The 18,380-nt window shown below is 49.2% G+C and overlaps 2 protein-coding genes across 5 annotated transcripts in view; one reads left to right on the forward strand and one right to left on the reverse strand.

Annotated features, from left to right (window-relative positions):
- The first annotated feature begins 891 nt into the window (after window positions 1-891).
- BTBD17 (BTB domain containing 17) lies at window positions 892-9,512 on the forward strand. Its single transcript, XM_044004599.1, has 3 exons — window positions 892-1,077; window positions 5,095-5,371; window positions 8,300-9,512. The coding sequence occupies exons 1-3, from the start codon at window positions 993-995 to the stop codon at window positions 9,381-9,383; spliced, it is 1,446 nt and encodes a 481-aa protein (XP_043860534.1). The 5' UTR covers window positions 892-992; the 3' UTR covers window positions 9,384-9,512.
- Window positions 9,513-11,084: 1,572 nt separating this feature from the next.
- The window catches only part of KIF19 (kinesin family member 19), a 58,165-nt gene continuing 50,869 nt past the window's right edge, over window positions 11,085-18,380 (reverse strand). For 3 of the 4 annotated variants that reach the window (XM_044003845.1, XM_044003847.1, XM_044003843.1), the window contains 10 exons: window positions 18,028-18,202; window positions 17,627-17,825; window positions 16,948-17,218; window positions 16,541-16,662; window positions 15,314-15,477; window positions 14,936-15,047; window positions 14,753-14,834; window positions 13,809-14,206; window positions 12,120-12,279; window positions 11,086-11,839 (listed from right to left, as the gene is read on the reverse strand). In XM_044003845.1, coding sequence (XP_043859780.1) covers window positions 11,736-11,839; window positions 12,120-12,279; window positions 13,809-14,206; window positions 14,753-14,834; window positions 14,936-15,047; window positions 15,314-15,477; window positions 16,541-16,662; window positions 16,948-17,218; window positions 17,627-17,825; window positions 18,028-18,202 — 1,787 coding nt within the window. In that variant the 3' untranslated portion in view covers window positions 11,086-11,735. Of the gene's footprint in view, window positions 11,840-12,119; window positions 12,280-13,808; window positions 14,207-14,752; window positions 14,835-14,935; window positions 15,048-15,313; window positions 15,478-16,540; window positions 16,663-16,947; window positions 17,219-17,626; window positions 17,826-18,027; window positions 18,203-18,380 lie in introns of all 4 variants that reach the window. The other variant, XM_044003846.1, reaches the window with a different exon arrangement.

Here is an 18,380-nt window from a genome sequence, read left to right on the forward strand (position 1 = left end):
TTGTTAGGGTCCTAGTCCAGTGCACTGAGTCTGCCTAGGGAAGAGGAATTAGGGAGGATGGGGTATAACATGCAAAAAGGTCAACCAGAATCTGTGGCAAAGGTTACCCATACAAATTTCAACTTTCGAGGACTGTTTTGTACGGAGGGGTTTGGGGGATGGGGAGGGGCTTAGTTTAAGTGTCCAAAAGGGTAAGTGCCCAGGGTCCTTTGGGAACACTTGGCCATGTTTATATGTTTCCAAAAGAGGGAAGGCATATCGGTGCCTTGAGCCACTGGATAGTCTCCCCCATGGACTGGCCCCAGCGGTATGTGCCCACCCTGCTCTGAGGAGGGCTTCCCTGGAAGTCATTGCCTCCTGGGGGAGGCCTATCCTGGAGAAGCAGGCTCTGGAGTTGGAGTAGTCCAGGACCCACAAGCGGGCAAGTGTTAGGAGCCCATCCAGCCTCCTTCCTCTCCCCTCTCCTGCCCATCTCTGCAGCCAGCTCACCACTGCTCTCCCTAGCATTCCTGCCAAGGAACTGTCGAGCCTTCTCCGTGCTGGGGCACCAGGCTGGGGCATGGGAGTGGAGGAGGCATCTTTGATTAGGGATTGGCAGAGGCCCCAGAAACTCCCACCTCCTCTAGCCTGCCTGCCCTCCAGGGGGCTTGCATCACCCCTGAGAAGACAGGAAGGGAGAAGCAGATTCTGGGAGCAGGTGGCAAGGTCTGGGGATAGCAGAGGGTCCTCTGCCCCCCTCAGGGGCCTAGCTGGTCAACACAATAGTCCTGGCGGCTGTCATGCTGAAGCTCAAGTGGTTGTCTGGGCAACAGCTGAGGCCAGTTTCCACCAATCCATGGCAAAGATGGGTTGGGGGAGGGAGGCAGGGAAGGAAGGAGGGGAACTTGCTCCCCCCCAAAGGCCAGCATCCTATATAAGGAGCCAGGGCAGTGGGGAAGGGAGCAGTGTGGGGTATATAACCTGTTCTTGGGGTTGGGGGTGAGGACACAAAGATGCCTGGGACTCATCACTCCAAGCTTGGGCCCTGGGGCAACTTCTGGGCCACCATGACCTTACTGGGCCTCACTGTGCATGCAGGTAAGAACTGGGGGTGGGACAGAATGAGGCAGGAAGTCCTTTTCCTTTTGGGTTGGGGGTGGGGGTTAGGAGGTAGGAGAGAGCAGTATCTGGTGAGGGAGAGGAGATAGAGCCTGAGAGAGGTGTAAAATCCACCTTGCCATTCGCAAGGGCAATGAGAAGGTACGGAAGAAGCCCTGGATGGGGAGAGGTAGCAAGGGGTCCCTCAGTTACCACAGGGATATCTGTGTAGGGTCCATGGGAGGGGCTGGCTACTTTCTTTCTCTTTCTCTCTCTCTCTCTCTCTCTCTCTCTCTCTCTCTCTCTCTCTCTCTCTCTCTCTCTCTCTTTCTCTCTCTCCCTCTCCTCTCTCCTCTCTCCTCTTAGAACTATGGAGTAATAGTTGGAGTGAAACTGATTCTGAGTGTCCTGGGCAGGGAGGCTTTCACTGATCATCTGCCCACCTCATAGACTCGTAGAATATTAAAGTTGGAAGGGACTTTAAAGACTTTTTCATTCATCCTTCCTTCCTCCACATCCTTACCAAGAATGGAGAGAAGCCCTCCCCTCCCCCTCCCTCACTTTGTCAGCTTAGGGACAGAAAAGAAGCCGTTGGCATCGAGACAGGAGAGAACAAACTGAAGCTTTGCTTTCCTTTTTCTCTCCCTGCCCCCTAAAAGTCAATTTGGGGCATCCTGGGAGCTCTGTCTGAATTGACTTGTTTTTACTTTCATCCCCTTCTCCTCTCTTTAGTTTCTCATTCCCTCCCCCAGTCCTGCCCTCCCTCACTAAACTTGGAGTCATAATAATAATGATGATGGTGGTAGCTAACATTTATATGGCTTTTTTAAGGTTTGCAAAGCACTTTGCATAGGTTATCTCATTGGCTATTCACAGCAACCCCTTACTTAGGTAGATGTTGTTATCATCTCCATTTTCCAGAAGAGGAAATGGTGTTTTTGAGACATTATTTGCCTAGGGTCTTATAGCTAATGGGTGTCTGAGAACAGATTTGAAATCAGGTCAATGAAACCTCTGTTTATAGGATCATAGATTTAGAGATAAAAGGTGCTTAGAAGTTATCTATCCAATCCTCACCCCTCCCACCCCATTTTACAAGTGTGAAAACTGAGGCCCATAAAAATGAAGTGACTAGTGTAAGGTCCTCTGAATTTAAACCCTTTCATTGCACCATTCAAGGCCCAGCTCACTCCCAACCCCAAGAACTGCTCTCTTCTCCAGTGCCCTGGTTCCTTATATAGGATGCTAGCCTTTGTGGGTAGAGCAAATTTCCCTCCTTTCTCCCCTGCCTCCTTCCCCCAACCCATCTTTGCCATGGATTGGTGGAAATTGGCTCTACAAGTTATGTGACCATGAGTATCATTTAAGTTCTCTGAGCCTGATCTCTTACCCAGAGGAGGCAATCATAATTTGTTATTACAAACAATAATTTATAAAGGTGTTGTGTAATAGTCCAGAGGTGTCAAATATCATGGGGCAAGAAACAGATTAAAATGTAAATGGGGAGGGGGCAGCTAGGTGGTGCAGTGGATAAACACCAGCCCTGGATTCAGCAGGACCTGAGTTCAAATCTGACCTCAGACACTTAACACTTACTAACTGTGTGACCCTGGGCAAGTCACTTAACCCTCATTGCCCCACCAAAATAAGAGAGAGAGAGACAGACAGAGACAGACAGAGACAGAGACTGGGGGCAGCTGGGTGGCGCAGTGGATAGAGCACTGGCCCTGGAGTCAGGAGGACCTGAGTTCAAATCCAGCCTCAGACACTTGACACTTAACTAGCTGTGTGACCCTGGGCAAGTCACTTGACCCTTATTGCCCTGCAAAAAAACCAAATGTAATTGGGGAAATATTTAACAAAACAAATAAAAATACAATAGAACATAGACTATGTTAATATCTATCTAGGTAGAGTGGATTCAGTATCTGGAGTCAGCTCCAGTCATCCCAATATATATCTTACCAGTGGACCCAGATGGCTCTGGAAGATAAGAGTGAGATTAGTGACCTTGCACAGCCCTCCCTTGCTTAAATCCAATTCAGTGCAAGTCATGACATCACCTCCCGATGTCATGGCCCTCTTGGAGAACAAAGGACAAACAACAGCTCTATCCACTACAAATGCCAGTGGTGTTAAACTCAAAGAGGAAGGAGGGCCACTAAATTGTTTTTTTTTGTTTTTGTTTTTGTTTTTGGTGAGGCGATTGGGGTTAAGTGACTTGCCCAGGGTCACACAGCTAGTAAGTGTCTGAGGCCGGATTTGAAATAAAATCTTCCTGACTATAGGCCTAGTGCTCTATCCATCTAACTGTCTTACATATGGAAGGTGGACGGAAGGTGATCTGAGAGGCAGAGGAAGTAATTGTGGAGGCAGTGAGACAAGGCCTTCCAAAGAGGGGACTTCGGCTGAGTCTTGAAGAAAGCCAAGGAAACCAAGAAACAAAAGAGAGGGGGCAGAGCATCCCAGTCACAGGGGACAAGCCAACACAAAGACATGGAGACAAGGAGATGGAGCATTGTATGTGAGGAGCTGCAAGGAGGCCGGTGAAGTGCTTAATCATAGAAGGAGTGAGATTTTTTTTACTCATGGAGGGAGTTTCACATAGGGAGCTTCCCATGCGGATCCTTTTTATATTGCCATATGCACTTACAAGGATCTGTGGCAGCCAACCTAGACCTACTCAGTTGCCATCAAACCGTCATAGTGAGTTTCTTTTGTTTTGTTTTGTTTTTTTGCAGGGCAATGGGGGTTAAGTGACTTGCCCAGGGTCACACAGCTAGTAAGTGTCAAGTGTCTGAAGCCGGATTTGAACTCAGGTCCTCCTGACTCCAGGGCTGGTGCTCTATCCACTGCGCCACCTAGCTGCCCTTATCCCAGCCTCTTAATCTTCCTGGTTTCCTTCAAGTCTCAGCTTATTTTTCTTCCTCCCCCCCCCCTATTTTTTCAGTGGTTGTGGGTTGGATAAAATGCGGGAGGGGCTGGGAGTTAGAAAAAAAAAAGGAAAGAAAAGAAAGAAAAAAGAACATAATTGAGGCATCTTGAAAAGAATGCATAGAAGCAAACAGAAAGAAGACCAGAAAGACAAGCACGACAGCTTTAAAAACTACAAGTTGAATTTAATATACTTAAAAGAAAAAGCAAGCCGCACATAGTAGAAATTTGTAGTTTCATGTATAATCCCCTTTTTCCTTTCTGCCATATATATATATATATATATATACACACACACACACATATATGGAAAGGCTCATTGGATTTGGCATTTGTTTTTTAATTTTTTATATTTTTTTCTAATTACATGTAAAACCATTTTATTTACTTAAAACATTTATTTATTTAAAACATTATTATTATTTTAACATTTGCGTTCCAGATTATGTCCCTTCCTCCCCTCTCCTCTCCTGCAGAAGGCAAGCAGTTCGGTGTAGATTTATGCACGTGCAGGCACGCAAGACATCTTTCCATGTTAGGGATTTGGCGTTTGTTAAGTTCAGGATAGAAATAAATAAATTTATCAAATGTTACCTTCTGCAGGAAGCTTCTCCCAGAAGCTAGATACTTCCCTCTGGGATTACCTCCCATCACCTTTGTAGATATCTTGTTATTTAAATGTTGTCTTCTCCATTGGAATGTGTGCCATGGGGGCAGTGATTACTTTTACTTTTTCTTTGTAACAGCAGCACTTTGGCAGGTGCCCGACATGTGGTAAGCACTTATTAAATGCTTGTAGATAGAAAAAATGGCTTTTTTTTTTTTTTTTAGTGAGGCAATTGGGGTTAAGTGACTTGCCCAGGGTCACACAGCTAGTAAGTGTTAAGTGTCAGAGGCCGGATTTGAACTCAGGTACTCCTGACTCCAGGTCCAGTGCTCTATCTACTGCACCACCTAGCTGCCCCAGAAAAAATGTGTTTTTGACTGCATAGGTGGGCCATTGCCCTCCTTGTGTGCACCTTGCTAGGGCTTCCTGGTCCTGCCCCAGTGTTTGCCTTTAAGTCTGTGTTCCTCCCTCCCCAGCCCAGAAAGCTCATGTCGCTGGTGAAGCAGCAGATGCCGCTATTAACCACTCCCTGACAATGCTCCAGCGCTTGCAGGAGTTACAACAGCTGGGCAATGAGAGCGATACGGTGTTGCGGGTGCAAGCCATGGGTACAGATGAAGTCCACATCTTCCATACTCACCGGCTGCTCCTGGGCCTGCAGAGTGAGGTATTCCAGGGACTGCTGTACAACCAAAGTGAGGTGACACTGCAGGAGCCCAGAGACTGTGCTGCTGTCTTTGACAAATTTATCAGGTAGAGTCAAGTTCATCAGGATCTTTTAATTGGGGTCTTTGGGGGTCAGGGTCCTTCTATTGGGGCCTTTGAGAAGACATAGGGGTTTTTCTGTGGGTCTTTGGGGAGTCAAGTTCATCAGGGTCTTTTTGTTGGGTTTTTTTGGGTGTCAGGTTGATCAGGGTCCTTTATTGGGGTCTTTGGGGAGTTCATTGGGGTCTTTCTGTTGAGTTCTTTGGGGAATCAAGTCTTTCTGTTGGGGTCATTGGGATCAGATATGGGTTGAGGGTGGAGCAGTGAGGTTTTGCCATAAGGAATAGATAGGCTTTCCCTCTTCTAAACCCCCTAGATCTTCTCTCTGGTGATTCTTGGTTGCTCAGGGGCCTCCAGAAATATTCCTGTTCCAACTGGTGAGCAAAATGGCATTTCTCCAGCCTAGACAGATGTGGACCACTCCTATTTGCAAATGTGACAGTCTTCTCTCACTAAATGTTCTATGTGCTACGTGATGAAAAAGATCAGAAGAATTCCTATACAGAACCATAATCAGCATAGGGTTAACAGAGCTTCACTCCAGGACCCTGAGTGCAGTGGTATTCTCCAAAGGTCCATTTTTTTTCTTCCCCATTTGCCATGTGGCACAGGCCTAACTCTCTGGGTCATACCACTTTACTAGTGTGACTATGGGGCAGTGACAAGTCCTCTCAACCCCAAATGAATCTGCACAAAAATTCCTAGTTAGTGTTGTATTCCTACTGCCAATTACAAAGTAAATCTACTTTCTCTTTTGGGGTCTTTTGTGGGTTAGAGAGCACTTGCTCTCTGTCCATAAGGTAGACAATCCAATTCTCTCCTCTACCTTCTCATCTCTAGGTAGACTGATCTGTACACTGTATCCCACTGGGGCTTGGAAGGAAAAAATATGTGACAGCAAGAGAGACAAATACAACAAAAGATAATGAGATGGCAATATTGAATACCTTTTCTCTGTGTGTGTGTGTGTGTGTGTGTGTGTATGTGAGAAAGAGACACACACACAAAGACAGAGAGACAGAGTGAGAGAGACACACACAGAGACAGAGAGTTAGAGACAGAGAATGAGAGAGAGACACACACACATACAGAGACAGAGTTAGAGAGAGACAGAGAGAGTTAGAAAGAGGGGAGTCAGCTTATAGTAAAAAAATACAAAAAAACACTAGAAAAATAACTTATATGTCTAGTTATTGGGGAATGGTTGGTTAAATTACAGTATGTTAATATAATGCTATTGTTCCATAAAAGTAGTAAATAAGAATAATACAAAGACATATAGAAAGATTCATGCAAGGTGATGCAGAATCCAAGTCAGTAGAATAGGAATGACATACATATTGACAACAACCCACATTAAAAAAAAGTAATAAAGGCCACAAAAGTTTATATGTACATGAAAATCATCTGGAAAGGAGACATAGGACAAATGAATTGATATTCTTATTGTGTGAAAAAAGTTGACTATATTTTTTCTAACCAAAATGTAAATATTTCTAGTTTAAACATTTTCTTTAAAGACAAATTCCATATTTTGTTAGAATATTCATTTGTATTTGTTGAGTGTTTGTACTGTTAATAAGAAAGCACATAATTGCTCACTAACTAAAGGTAGATACAGATAGAGAGATAATAAACTGACAGCTATAAATATATAGCTGGAGAGAGACAGATGAAAATAGATATAGATAGAAGAAAACATGCATTTATTAATCACCTACTATGTGCTAGGCACAAATATTATCTCATTTGTTCCTTGCAACAGCCCTGTGAGGAAGGTGCTATTATTAACCACATTTTATAGTTGAGAAAACTGAGGTAGAGAGATTTAAGTAATTTTCCTGGGGTCACACAGCTAGGAAGTATCCAAGATCAAATTTGAACTCAGATCTTCCTGACTCCAGGCGCAGCACTCTATCCACTATACCACTTAGCTGCCAAAATATAGATAGATATAGACAGATGGGTAAATGGAAATAGATTGATGGATAAATAGATACATATATAGATAAAGTAGATAGAGACAGATATAGACACAGATGACATATAGGTAGATAGCTAGGTAAAGAGAGAGAGGAGACAGAGGAAGAGAGAGAAAGAAGAGGGAGGGAAGGGGAAAAGGAAGGAGAAAGAGAGAGAGAGAGAGAGAGAGAGAGAGAGAGAGAGAGAGAGAGAGAGAGAGCGCCAGGCAGTCCTTGGAAGACAATAAAAGTAAAACAGAGAAGAAGACAGTAAGGGTAATGATGTCAGTAACAAAGATTAATGAAGCAATAAGAGACACAGAGAGGAGAAAGACAAGGAGAACAATGAAAGAACGGGGCAGTGATGTGAGATAGACAAGAATTCTTGAACCATAGAATGTTGGTGTTAGAAGGAATATTAGGGATCCTTTAGCCCAGCCCCCTTATTTTATAGAGGGGAAAAATGGTCACCCAGAGAAAAGCACTGACGGTGATGAGACAATGAGAAAGATGGGACAAGCCTGCTGGACCATGGAAGCAGCAGTAAGGAAGATTGGTGAGGGAGGATGAGAGGCATGGTGGGGGGTGGGGACAGGAGTAGGGAGGCACATCAATCAGAAGAGGAAGAGATGAAGCTCACTGAAGAAGAAAGCTATAGATTTGGAGAGGACTTGGGTTCAAACCTGACCTTTGACAAGTCCCTTAACCTCTCTGACCCTTAACATAAAATGAGGGGGGTGGAATAGATGATCTCTCAGGCCCCAGTTTTAAGTCTATGAAGGGATGAGAACTTTGGTCTCCTTTTCCCTAGAGAGGTCTCCACCTGACTTGGTCTGGATCTTCTCCTCAGGCCCTGCCTTGCCTGGGGCATAGGAAAGCAGTGATCCTGCCTGGGTGAGAGTGTGCTCTGCTCTGTGGCTCAGCCCCCACCATCTCTTTTTCCCTCCCTTTCTAGGTACTTGTACTGTGGGGAGCTGTCACTCCTAATGTCTCAGGCCATCCCCCTGCACAGATTGGCCAGCAAATATGGTGTGACTTCCCTACAGCAGGGCATAGCTGAGTATATGAAGTCACACCTTGCAGGAGAGATGGGGGGTCCTGGCCCAGCTGTGGGTTGGTACCACTATGCAGCCCGAACAGGCAATGAAGACCTCAGGGAGAGCTGCCTCCAGTTCTTGGCCTGGAACCTGTCAGCTGTGGTAGGGAGCTCCGAGTGGGGGGAAGTGACCCCAGAGCTCTTGGCCCAGCTCCTAGACCGCTCTGATCTGGTGCTCCAGGATGAATTTGAGCTCTTCCAGGCTCTGGAAGTCTGGTTGAGCCGGGCCCGCCCTCCCACACCTGTGGCAGAGCAGGCCCTGAGGGCCATACGCTACCCCATGATCCCACCTGCTCAGCTGTTCCAGCTGCAGGCCCAGTCTCCAGCTCTGGCCCAACATGGGGAGGCTGTGGGTGATCTCCTCCTTCAGGCCTACCAGTTCCATTCAGCCTCTCCCCTCCACTATGCCAAGTTCTTTGATGTCAATGGCAGTGCCTTCTTGCCTCGCAACTACCTCTCTCCAGCCTGGGGGGCCCTGTGGGTCATCAGCAACCCTGCCAGGGATGACCGGAGCACTAGCTTCCAGACGCAGCTGGGCCCCAGCGGGCATGATGCGGGCAGGCGGGTGACATGGAATGTCCTCTTCTCCCCACGCTGGCTGCCCATCAGTCTGCGGCCAGTCTATGCCGATACTGCTGGGGCTGCCCTGCCTGCCGCTCGCCCTGAGGATGGGCGTCCCCGACTGGTAGTGACTCCAGCCAGCATCAGCGGGGATGCCGCTGGTGTGAGCTTCCAGAAGACAGTACTGGTGGGGGCTCGGCAGCAGGGGCGGCTCCTGATCCGCCACGCTTACAGCTTCCACCAGAGCAGTGACGAGTCTGGGGACTTCTTGGTCCACACTGATCTGCAACGGCGCAACTCTGAGTACCTGGTGGAGAACGCCCTTCACCTGCATCTCATCATCAAGCCCATCTACCACAGCCTCATTCGGACCCACAAGTAGGGAAGGAGGGAGAGAGGGAATGGGAAGGAAAAAGGGAAGGTCTCCATGGACTCCCCGGCACTGACCATGAGCAGCTGAGCTTCCTGGAATGGTGGCCAGACATACGGCCAAAGGCCTTTGATTGGGGCATTAAAGACATTCTGAGAAAGCTGGGTCCATTCTTTTGGTCTTGGTGAAGTAGGAGACCCTCACTGTCCAACATGCTACATGGTTGCTAGGTGTGTGGGTGGGGACAGAGTAGGGTTGTTGTCATCATGATCATCACCACCACCACCACCTACAACCATTCCTGTCCTGGAGTCTGGAAGACCGAAGTTCAAAACTAGCCTCAGACATACTAGTTGTATGACCTTGAGCAAGTCACTTAATCCTTGTATGTCTTAATTTCCTCATCCATAAAAGGGGGATAATAATAGCACCTACTTCTAAGGGTTGTTGAAAGGACCAAATGAGATAATAATTGTAAAGTGCTTAGCACACTGGCCCATAGTAAGTACTATATAAATGTTACCTATTATTACTATTGTCACATAATACTTTTAAGATTTGCAAAGCTATTTATTAAATCTATTATCTCATTTGATCCTGACAACAACTCTGGAAAATAAGTATGAAACTTATTATTATCCACATTTTACAGATGAGGAAACCAAATTTTGGAGAAATTGACTTGTTCATGGTCACAGAGCTAGTTAAGTGCTAGATGCAACATTCGAACTCAGGTCTATCCAGACTCCTGGTCTAGCCCTCTGTTCGCTATGCCTATGCCCTCTCTCCAGGCAAGGCTAGGACAGTGTGGGTGTGGGTGAGAATAGTGTTCAGGGATATTTCTGGATATTCGTGGCATTCCCTGACCCCCATCTAGATTCAAAGGCTCCAGTGGGCCAACCTGCTCTTCTTGGCTCCTGGTTACATCTCATGGGGTGGGTGGGGGTAGAGCAGCGTAGAGAGGAAGATAGGCCGGGAAGCTGAGGAGGGTGAGGAGATGATGGGAAGAGGGCAAGTACACCTTGCTAGGTCCCTGACACTCTCCTTCCTGGGCAAGTGAAACACTTCAGTATCTGGAAGCAGACAGTGTGGTAGAGTAGAAGAGAATGTAGAGTGGGCAGACCTGAGTTCCAATACAGACTCTGCTTCTTACTTGGACAAATCATTTCATTTCCCTAGGCCATAATTTCCCCATTTGCAAAATGAGGGGAGTTAGGCTAGAATGCCCTTCTAGTTCTCAACATCTGTGATCTTAGGAATTCATTGTTCACTGGGTCTTTATCATTGCTCTACAAAGGAGTGTGGCAGAGATGGACATGGGGCCCTGAGACTCATCTTTTTTAGTTTTATCAGCCCACAGTCTTCTGTGCCCTAGCAAAATAATGGCTCCTCCACTTCTTTTTCTTCTTGTTGGGGGAGGCAGTCAGGGTTAAAGGAGTGGCCCAGAATCACACAGCTGGTATGTGGAACTCATGCTATTCACTGCACCACCACCTAGCTTCTCCAGATCCTATACTTCTATTTTATTTATTTATTTTTTGGTGAGGCAGTTGGGATTAAGTGACTTGCCCAGGGTCACACAGCTAGTACATTGTCAAGTGTCTGAGGCCGCATTTGAACTCAGGTCCTCCTGACTCCAGAGCCGGTGTTCTATCCACTGCGCCACCTAGCTGCCCCGATCCTATACTTCTAGTCTCAAATATGAACATCCAACTCCAAGTAGGATTTTTATTGTTAAAAAAGCAGGGGGGAAAGCCACTGTGATGTGATAAAAACTAAACCATCACCCTCAGCCCCACCCCCAATACACAGCCTGGACTCCAGTAACAGTACCAGGCTCTCTCCTGGGTTCCCCTTTCCCCAAATCTGACAGCTCCAACACCCTTGTGCTATGTTTGGCCCCAGGACGCCATTGTCTTCCCACCACCCGGCTGAAGAGGCCCAGTTCAGTAGCTCCTGCTGACCACATTGAAGCCTGATTGCAGGTGAAGAGTTTTGGCAATGCAGTCCTGTGCAGTGTAATCCAGGGAGGTTACAAGAGGCTCTGGCCCTGGGGTTAGGTTGTCCCCAGCTCATTCTGGGGAGTCCCTTCTTGGGATCATCTCCTTTCCCCAGAAAGTCCCCCGCCCTCACCCCTGGCTGCACTGATGTCACTGAAGTGGAAGGTTGGCTGCTTTCCTCATTCCAGCACCTCCAGGACACAAACTCCACCAGGGTTTAGGGGGTGCCAGGTATCTGGACATCTCTTGCTCTCCTGCCTAGGTCACCTCCCACTGCACTTCCCTCCATCCCTGGTCTTTCCATCTTCCCATCTCTCTCCCCTTTTGCTCTTGGGGGCAGGTTGGTTCTAAGCTTCAGAGGTCTTCAGTTAGGTCGGAAACGTCCATCCTTGCCCTGGGGCTGATGTGTACCACAGGTAGCTCGTCTGGAAGCAGCTGGCATGGTGAGGGGCAATGGGTCCCCCGGACCTGCAGAGGGGGAAAGTAGGACCATAAATAGTTCAACAAAGTCAAGCATCTTCTGATTTCCCTCTCCTCCCCTCAGCCAATGTTCCTGATCTCCCCAGAGGCCCACCCTAGGGACAACAGGCTCTTAGCTCCATCCGCAGGATTTTCAGCATCTCTACAACAAGGTGACTTATCAGAGCAGGACAAATGAAATTGTCAAGGGCACCCAAGAGCATGATGGACTTGCAGAAGCTCCTCATTAAAGCTTCCTAGGCAAGGGCCCCCCAAAGGGGACACTGACCTGTGGTCTGGCTTGGAGGAAGCCTGACTTTGGCGAGGGGCAGTGCAACCTTACTCAGGTGCCGGATACCGGGTACTGGGTTACCAGAGATGGGTATCCTGTAGTCTGAGGTGCTCTCCAGGGGGCGGGGGCGCAGGGGATGGTTCTTAGGACGGGATAGCTGAGTGGAGAGACAGAATGGAGATGTGGGATTAGGTAGGAGGACAAAAACGCATGGGAACCCCATTTTCTTTCTTTTTAAATTTATCTTTCTCAATTTTACAAAAATGTATTTTCTCTTCCTCCTAGCTCACCCCAGCTCACTTTTGAGAAAAAAAAAAAAGAAAAACAAAACCCGGTAACAAATATGCGCAGCCAAAGAAAACAAATGCCCCAAAATATGTCTCATTCTGCACTTCAAGTCTATCATTTCTCTCTTCCAGGAGATGAATAGCAAGGGAACCCCTATTTTCAAGTCGAGGGTTACTCTAACTGAGGACTCTGGTATCTAAGGGAAGAGTGTGAGGGGAAAGGGAGACACAAGACATGGTCCAAATGGGGAGGAAGCTAAAAGGAAGTCAAGGTTTGTAGGTGCCTGCCAATCTGCCTTGTTCTGGTTTGGTCAACTTTTGAGCAGCAAAGCAAACACATTCCCATGAGGCAGAGTTCCTAGGGGGAGGGGTTTCCAGAGGTTGATGCTTTTCTGTCTGATCTCACTGTAGTTGTTGAATGGGGGACAAGATGTAAAAGGTACTGGATAGGGCCATGGAATGAGCTAGGGCCAGGACCCCTTGAGGCTTCCCTATATCATATTGCACTGACATCATCATATAAGGCCCCGTGGAGGAAAAGACTTGGAATACCACACCATAGTGATGGTAGGGAGGAGACAGTGACCTTAAGACTACCAGGGAGAGGGGCAGCTAGGTGACGCAGTGGATAGAGCACCGGCCCTGGATTCAGGAGGACCTGCGTTCAAATCCGGCCTCAGACACTTAACACTTCCTAGCTGTGTGACCCTGGGCAAGTCACTTAACCCCAATTGCCTCACCAAAAAAAAAAAAAAAAAAAGACTACCAGGGAGGGAATAGGGAGGACCTGGGCTTAGGAGATTTGCCCACAGTGTAATGATACAGGGAAGAAGTCAGGGGTAGCTTTCTATTTTACCTAATTATTCTTTGTTTTTTTGTTTTTGTTTTGTTTCTGTGAAGCAATTGGGGTTAAGTGACTTGCCCAGGGTCACACAGCTAGGAAGTGTTAAGTGTCTGAGGCCACATTTGAACTCAGGTCCTCCTGAATCCAGGGCCGATGCTGCCCCTTTACCTAATTATTCTCGCTAACTAGGTCCTACGATCAGTTATTTCTACCTAGTGGAGTACAGTTTAAATTTGGGCATCCTGGGCGAAAGCTCAGATTACCCCACCCTGGTAACAATTGTGTTTAGACTACTTTCTCATGGAGTTCAAGATACTTTTCCCGAGAGACTATGAAAGCTCCCACCCCATCCCAGGAACGTGAGCATATGCCCTTGGGTGGGGTAGAATCTACTTCACAAGAACCTTAATATGCATCACCTGGGGGAGGGGGGTGGTCCTGAGGAGGGCTGTGGAGTGTGTGACCAGGGAGTCGGAGAGGGGAAAGCGGGGCTGTCTGCAGTTTTCTCCAGACAGGTGAGCACCTGTCTGCTTGCCAGGGCCCCTCTGCTCTTACCCCCTGTCCTGTGACCTCAAAGGACCTGGATCTCCGCTTCCTCTTCTTCACCTCTAGTGATTCCTCCCGTTTTTTCCCCAGGCCCTTCTTCTGGCCCCGGAGCCAGAGACCGGGGGCATCACCATGGCGCCTGGCCACCCGTGATGGGGTCTCCCCAGTGCTGCTGGACAGGTTGTCTTCACTGACGGTGTGCTGCAGCATGGGGCTGGACGGGCGCTTACAGGCAGGGGGCGGCGGAGGGGGGCCGTCATCTGCCTCACTCAGGGAGTGCAGGGACAGGCTGCTCGGCTCCATCATCGGGGCCAGCAGCTGGTGCCTCTCTGGGCCCAGCACCCGTGACCGCCGCCTGGCTGCTTTCACCACAATGCTCTTGGTGCTGGACAGGATCTCCTTCCTCTCTGCAGCAGGGGAGGGGAGTTTGGGAGGGGGAAGGGAGAGTGGAAGGGGAGGAACCAAAAAAACCCAAAGCTCAGGCCCATGTTTTACTAACTTGGCTGAACAGAGGACTGAGAGTCAGGAGTTCTCTATTCTAAATTCCTGTTTCTCTCCCAAACAGCTCAAAACCCAACCCTTGGGAAATCCTTTTGCCTCAATGTTCCCCTCTGTAGAATGTGGACAATATTCTCCACTCATGACTTTCTCCAGAATAGGGGTTCTTATTTCATGTCATGGACCCCAAAGCTTATGGACCCCTTTTCAGAATGTTTTTCAAGGCATGAAATAAAATATATAGGGTTACAAAGGAAACTATATTGAGATGCGGTTGTTAAAATATTAAGAAAACAGATCCGTGGTTTCCCTGGGATCTATCCACAAACTACTTGGGGGTCCATGGCCCCCAGGCTTAGAAATCTCTGTTCTGATGTGTTAAGGGCTGTGAACTTGGTGGGAGAAGGGGACCCAAGCAATGGAAGGCAACCGTGGTGATCAGGGAGGTAAGTCACCTTTGTGGGACACAGGGATCTCTGGGAAGTTCTCACTGCTGTCGGGGGATGAGTTAATGCGACTGCTGTCCTGGGGTGGGTCCTACAGGGTAAGGAGGTAAGAAACGAGTCAGAATAATAAAAGTGGCCCCTGACACTAAGGCCTCAATCTGATGCCAAGCTGTAAGATGCTCTGAGACTCACCTCCTGGGAAACCATGCCATTGATCTGGATGGGTGGCGGTGTCAACACAGCCGAGCTTTTCGCTTGCCAGGCCCGGGGATGGGGACTGGCCTTAAATACCTTGTTAACCTCACTGTGGTTAGGAGAAGTGAAGAAGCAGATATTCATTATTCCTACTACATCCAGAAAAGAATTGGGAATACATAGCCACAAGTTCTCAACTCCTAGTGCCCCAGGCTCAGGAAATCATGGATTGGGGGAGGGGGGAGGGGGAGGAGGCTGGCTATCCAACTGAGGCTTACCTCCCAAAAGCCAATCTAAGGTCTTCCCTGATGCCAAGGCCAGAAGTCCCATGGACTTTGGTCACAGGCTCTACAGGGCTGGGATCTCCAACCTCACCTTTCCAGGTCCCCCACACTGAGAGGTGGGAGTATGCTCTTTCTCCAGTCCTTCCTCGGCACCAGCTGGGGCTCAGAGCCCAGAGTCTTCACACTCTCCTGATCTGAATCCAGAGCCAGGGTGTTCTCTCCAGGGCCTGGGGGAATTCTGGGCAATGAACTCTCCTGGGTGGTGAGGGGAGAGACACAAAGTGAGGAGACCCAGCCCAGGGAAAGATGTAGCAGGAGATGATTAGCGGCTTTCAAAACATGCGTGCTAGGTTTTCTTCTGACTGGGTTTGGCCTCCTTGGGGGGGGGGTGGTGGCGGGTAATGGGGCATATGTCCAGGGTCCTGTAATAATAATGATGTTAACAATGATAATACTAGTGATGATGACTCATATAGACATAGCACTTCAGAGTATATAAAGTGCATTGCATAAATTATTTCACTTGGGGGGAAGCTAGGTGGCGCAGTGGATAAAGCACCGGCCCTGGATTCAGGAGTTCCTGAGTTCAAATCCGGCCTCAGACACTTGACACTTACTAGCTGTGTGACCCTGAGCAAGTCACTTAATCCCCATTGCTCCACAAAAAAAAATATATATATATATATATTATTTCACTTGGTGATGTACTTTGCAAACTGTAAAACATTACATATGTCTAGCTATCTATCTGTCTGTCTATCTATCATTTATCTGTTATTGTTTTTGTTGTTACTAATTCTATTGTAGGATGTTAAGTATGTATTCCACTGCTTTCCCCTGGGAAGACAGGAATATGTGTCAATTGTCCCCTGTCCCTCTCAATTGTCCTCAACATGTCTCCTGGGGTCAGGAGTGGGGAGATCCCAGGAGTGATCTAAGCTCCTGGACACTCTGCCTGGTGACCTGACCCCCTGGGCCTCTTGGTCAGGCATCTGACCTTGTATTTGAATTCTTCAAATTCTCAACAGAAGCCCCCTCCCCGGTGACCCTGGCCTGATTCACCAGAGGAGGGGAGAGGCTCAGGAACGTCTAGCCCTGGAGGGGAAATGGGAAGCCTACTGGAAGGAATATCGGGCCCAGAGACAGCTGGCTCTTCTCTTAGGGGGCCTACAACCTCTCCCCGAGGTGTCAGGCAGCTGGTCCCCTCTCCCCTCATCCCCTCAGGGGCCCTGCATGCATCTCTTTGGTTACCCAAATAATTTCTCCCCCTCCTTCTCTTACTTCCTCCCCCCACACCCCCAGGGCTTCTCCCACACACCTGCAGGGCCCTGGAGGCTGCCAGGTCCATGATGGCCGTTCGATCCAGATTGCCCTCCTCTAGCTCCCGCCTGTAGAGCTCATACAGCTGCTCCAGGTGGTGCGGGACAGACAGGTTGTAATCTGCCAGGGAGGGCTTCTCTTAGCGCCTCCAACCCCTGGTTCTCAGGGAGAGGCAGACAATAGGAGGAGGGAAAGCCACCCTGGAGATACTGCTGCTGTCTGGGCCATGGATCCAAGAATTGGAGCCATCAGAATGGAGGGAGGCTATAGCATGGGGAGGGAGCCAGAGTACCAGGTGTCTGGGTGCGGGGGTTGGGGGGGGGCGGTGGTTGTGGCTTCAGGGTTTGAAGCTGAGGAGGAAGGGCATGTGTACAAGTGGCCCATAAGATGGCTCAGAGATCCTACCATCGATGATCTGCCGCTGGCCCTGGATGATCTCATCACAGAGGCTCCGGTGCTGTTCCAGACGGCGCATGGCCTCCCGGCGGTGGTAGAGGGCGCCGTCGCGGATCAGGGCGTGGGACTGCATCTCCGTGTTTTCCATCTCCAGCTCATGAACCCGGCACAGTAAGCTCAGGATTTCCCGCTGCTCCTGAGAACGGATGCGGCTCGGAAGCATCTCCTCCAACCTCCGGCCCTGGCTTCTCAGGTCCCGGCACCGCTGCTCTAGTTCTACCTGAGGGACCCAGGACCAGGGGCGAGGGGAGGCTGGTGTCAAAAAAGGAGACAGCTCTCCACAAGGAACCCGTCCCTTTATTTCAATCCCTAATAAGCAAACTCTTTGGGCACCCATCTTCATACGATCTTGCACTCCATTTCACGTGGAACAAAAGGGCTAGGAGCAGGGATGGCGTCTTAAGGACCACCCTACCTCCCTTCCCCTGCCCCCCGACAGGGCATATATCCTTTAGGCCAGTAACAGCCAACCCCCCAGCTCCACCCTCAGGGATCATCCTATAGATTACCTCTGAGGACATTTCTGCCCATCTCACACACCAAGGCCTGGAATTGGCCCCTGCTCTGTCCTGGCCCTAGAGAAACTACCCTCAGACTTCCTCCCTCATTTCCCCAAGCCTCTGACCACCTTCTGCTTTCGGAGTTTCTTCTGCTCCCCGACCAGGGTAGCAATGCTCTCTCGGGCTGAAGTCACCTCTGGAGGCTCCAGGATGTCTGGCTGGTCGTCACCTGTGTCCGAATCCTTCTCGCTGTCGTCCTTACTGTAGGACTCCTTCCGTTGTTCCTCCTGCCACTTGAGGGTGCGGCGAGATTTCTCCTGCTCCCAGCTGCCCCAGACCAGCCCCCCCAGGGAGATACAGGGTATGAGAGCATAGATAGATGGGCATAGGACAACTGGCCCACAAAAGACTTGGAGATTCATGTCAGCGGTGCGAGGGGCAGAATGGAGGGGGGTGACAATGAGATGGGTCACGAGGGCTAGAACACCCTGCTGGCACCGTCCCAGTCAGGGAGCGGGTAAATGCTTACTCAGCAATCGTGAGCAGGTGGCGGGAAGTATCGATCTGGATCTCCATCGAGTGGTTCTCCAGCTCCAGCAGGAGCCTGCGGACATCCATCTGGTCCTGGAAGGCGCTGATGAGCTGGCCCCGCAGCTGGCCCATCTCTAGCTGTTCAAACTGAGAGCTGTGAAGCTGGACCTCGGCTGCCGGAAGACAAGGAGTGGGGAGCCGCAGTCAGCGGCGCCTGGGGCGTCAGCTCCCCTTCTTCAGCCACTCCCCTTTCCAATCTGCCTCATATGTCACCTCCAAGAAGCCTTTTGCCATTAACCAACAGTCACGCTCACCACTCCCACCCCTGCCCAGCCTTCCAGTCCCCCAGCT

The sequence above is a fragment of the Dromiciops gliroides genome, chromosome 4 (genome assembly GCF_019393635.1).
Source record: "Dromiciops gliroides isolate mDroGli1 chromosome 4, mDroGli1.pri, whole genome shotgun sequence".
In the NCBI taxonomy this organism is placed as follows: Eukaryota; Metazoa; Chordata; class Mammalia; order Microbiotheria; family Microbiotheriidae; genus Dromiciops; species Dromiciops gliroides.

Excerpts from the sequence above, each read along its gene's own strand:
- BTBD17 (XM_044004599.1), top strand. The coding sequence starts at position 993 with ATGCCTGGGACTCATCACTCCAAGCTTGGGCCCTGGGGCAACTTCTGG. Across the intron at positions 1,078-5,094 it reads GGGCCTCACTGTGCATGCAG|CCCAGAAAGCTCATGTCGCT; the intron begins GTAAGAACTGGG and ends CTCCCTCCCCAG. Across the intron at positions 5,372-8,299 it reads GTCTTTGACAAATTTATCAG|GTACTTGTACTGTGGGGAGC; the intron begins GTAGAGTCAAGT and ends CTCCCTTTCTAG.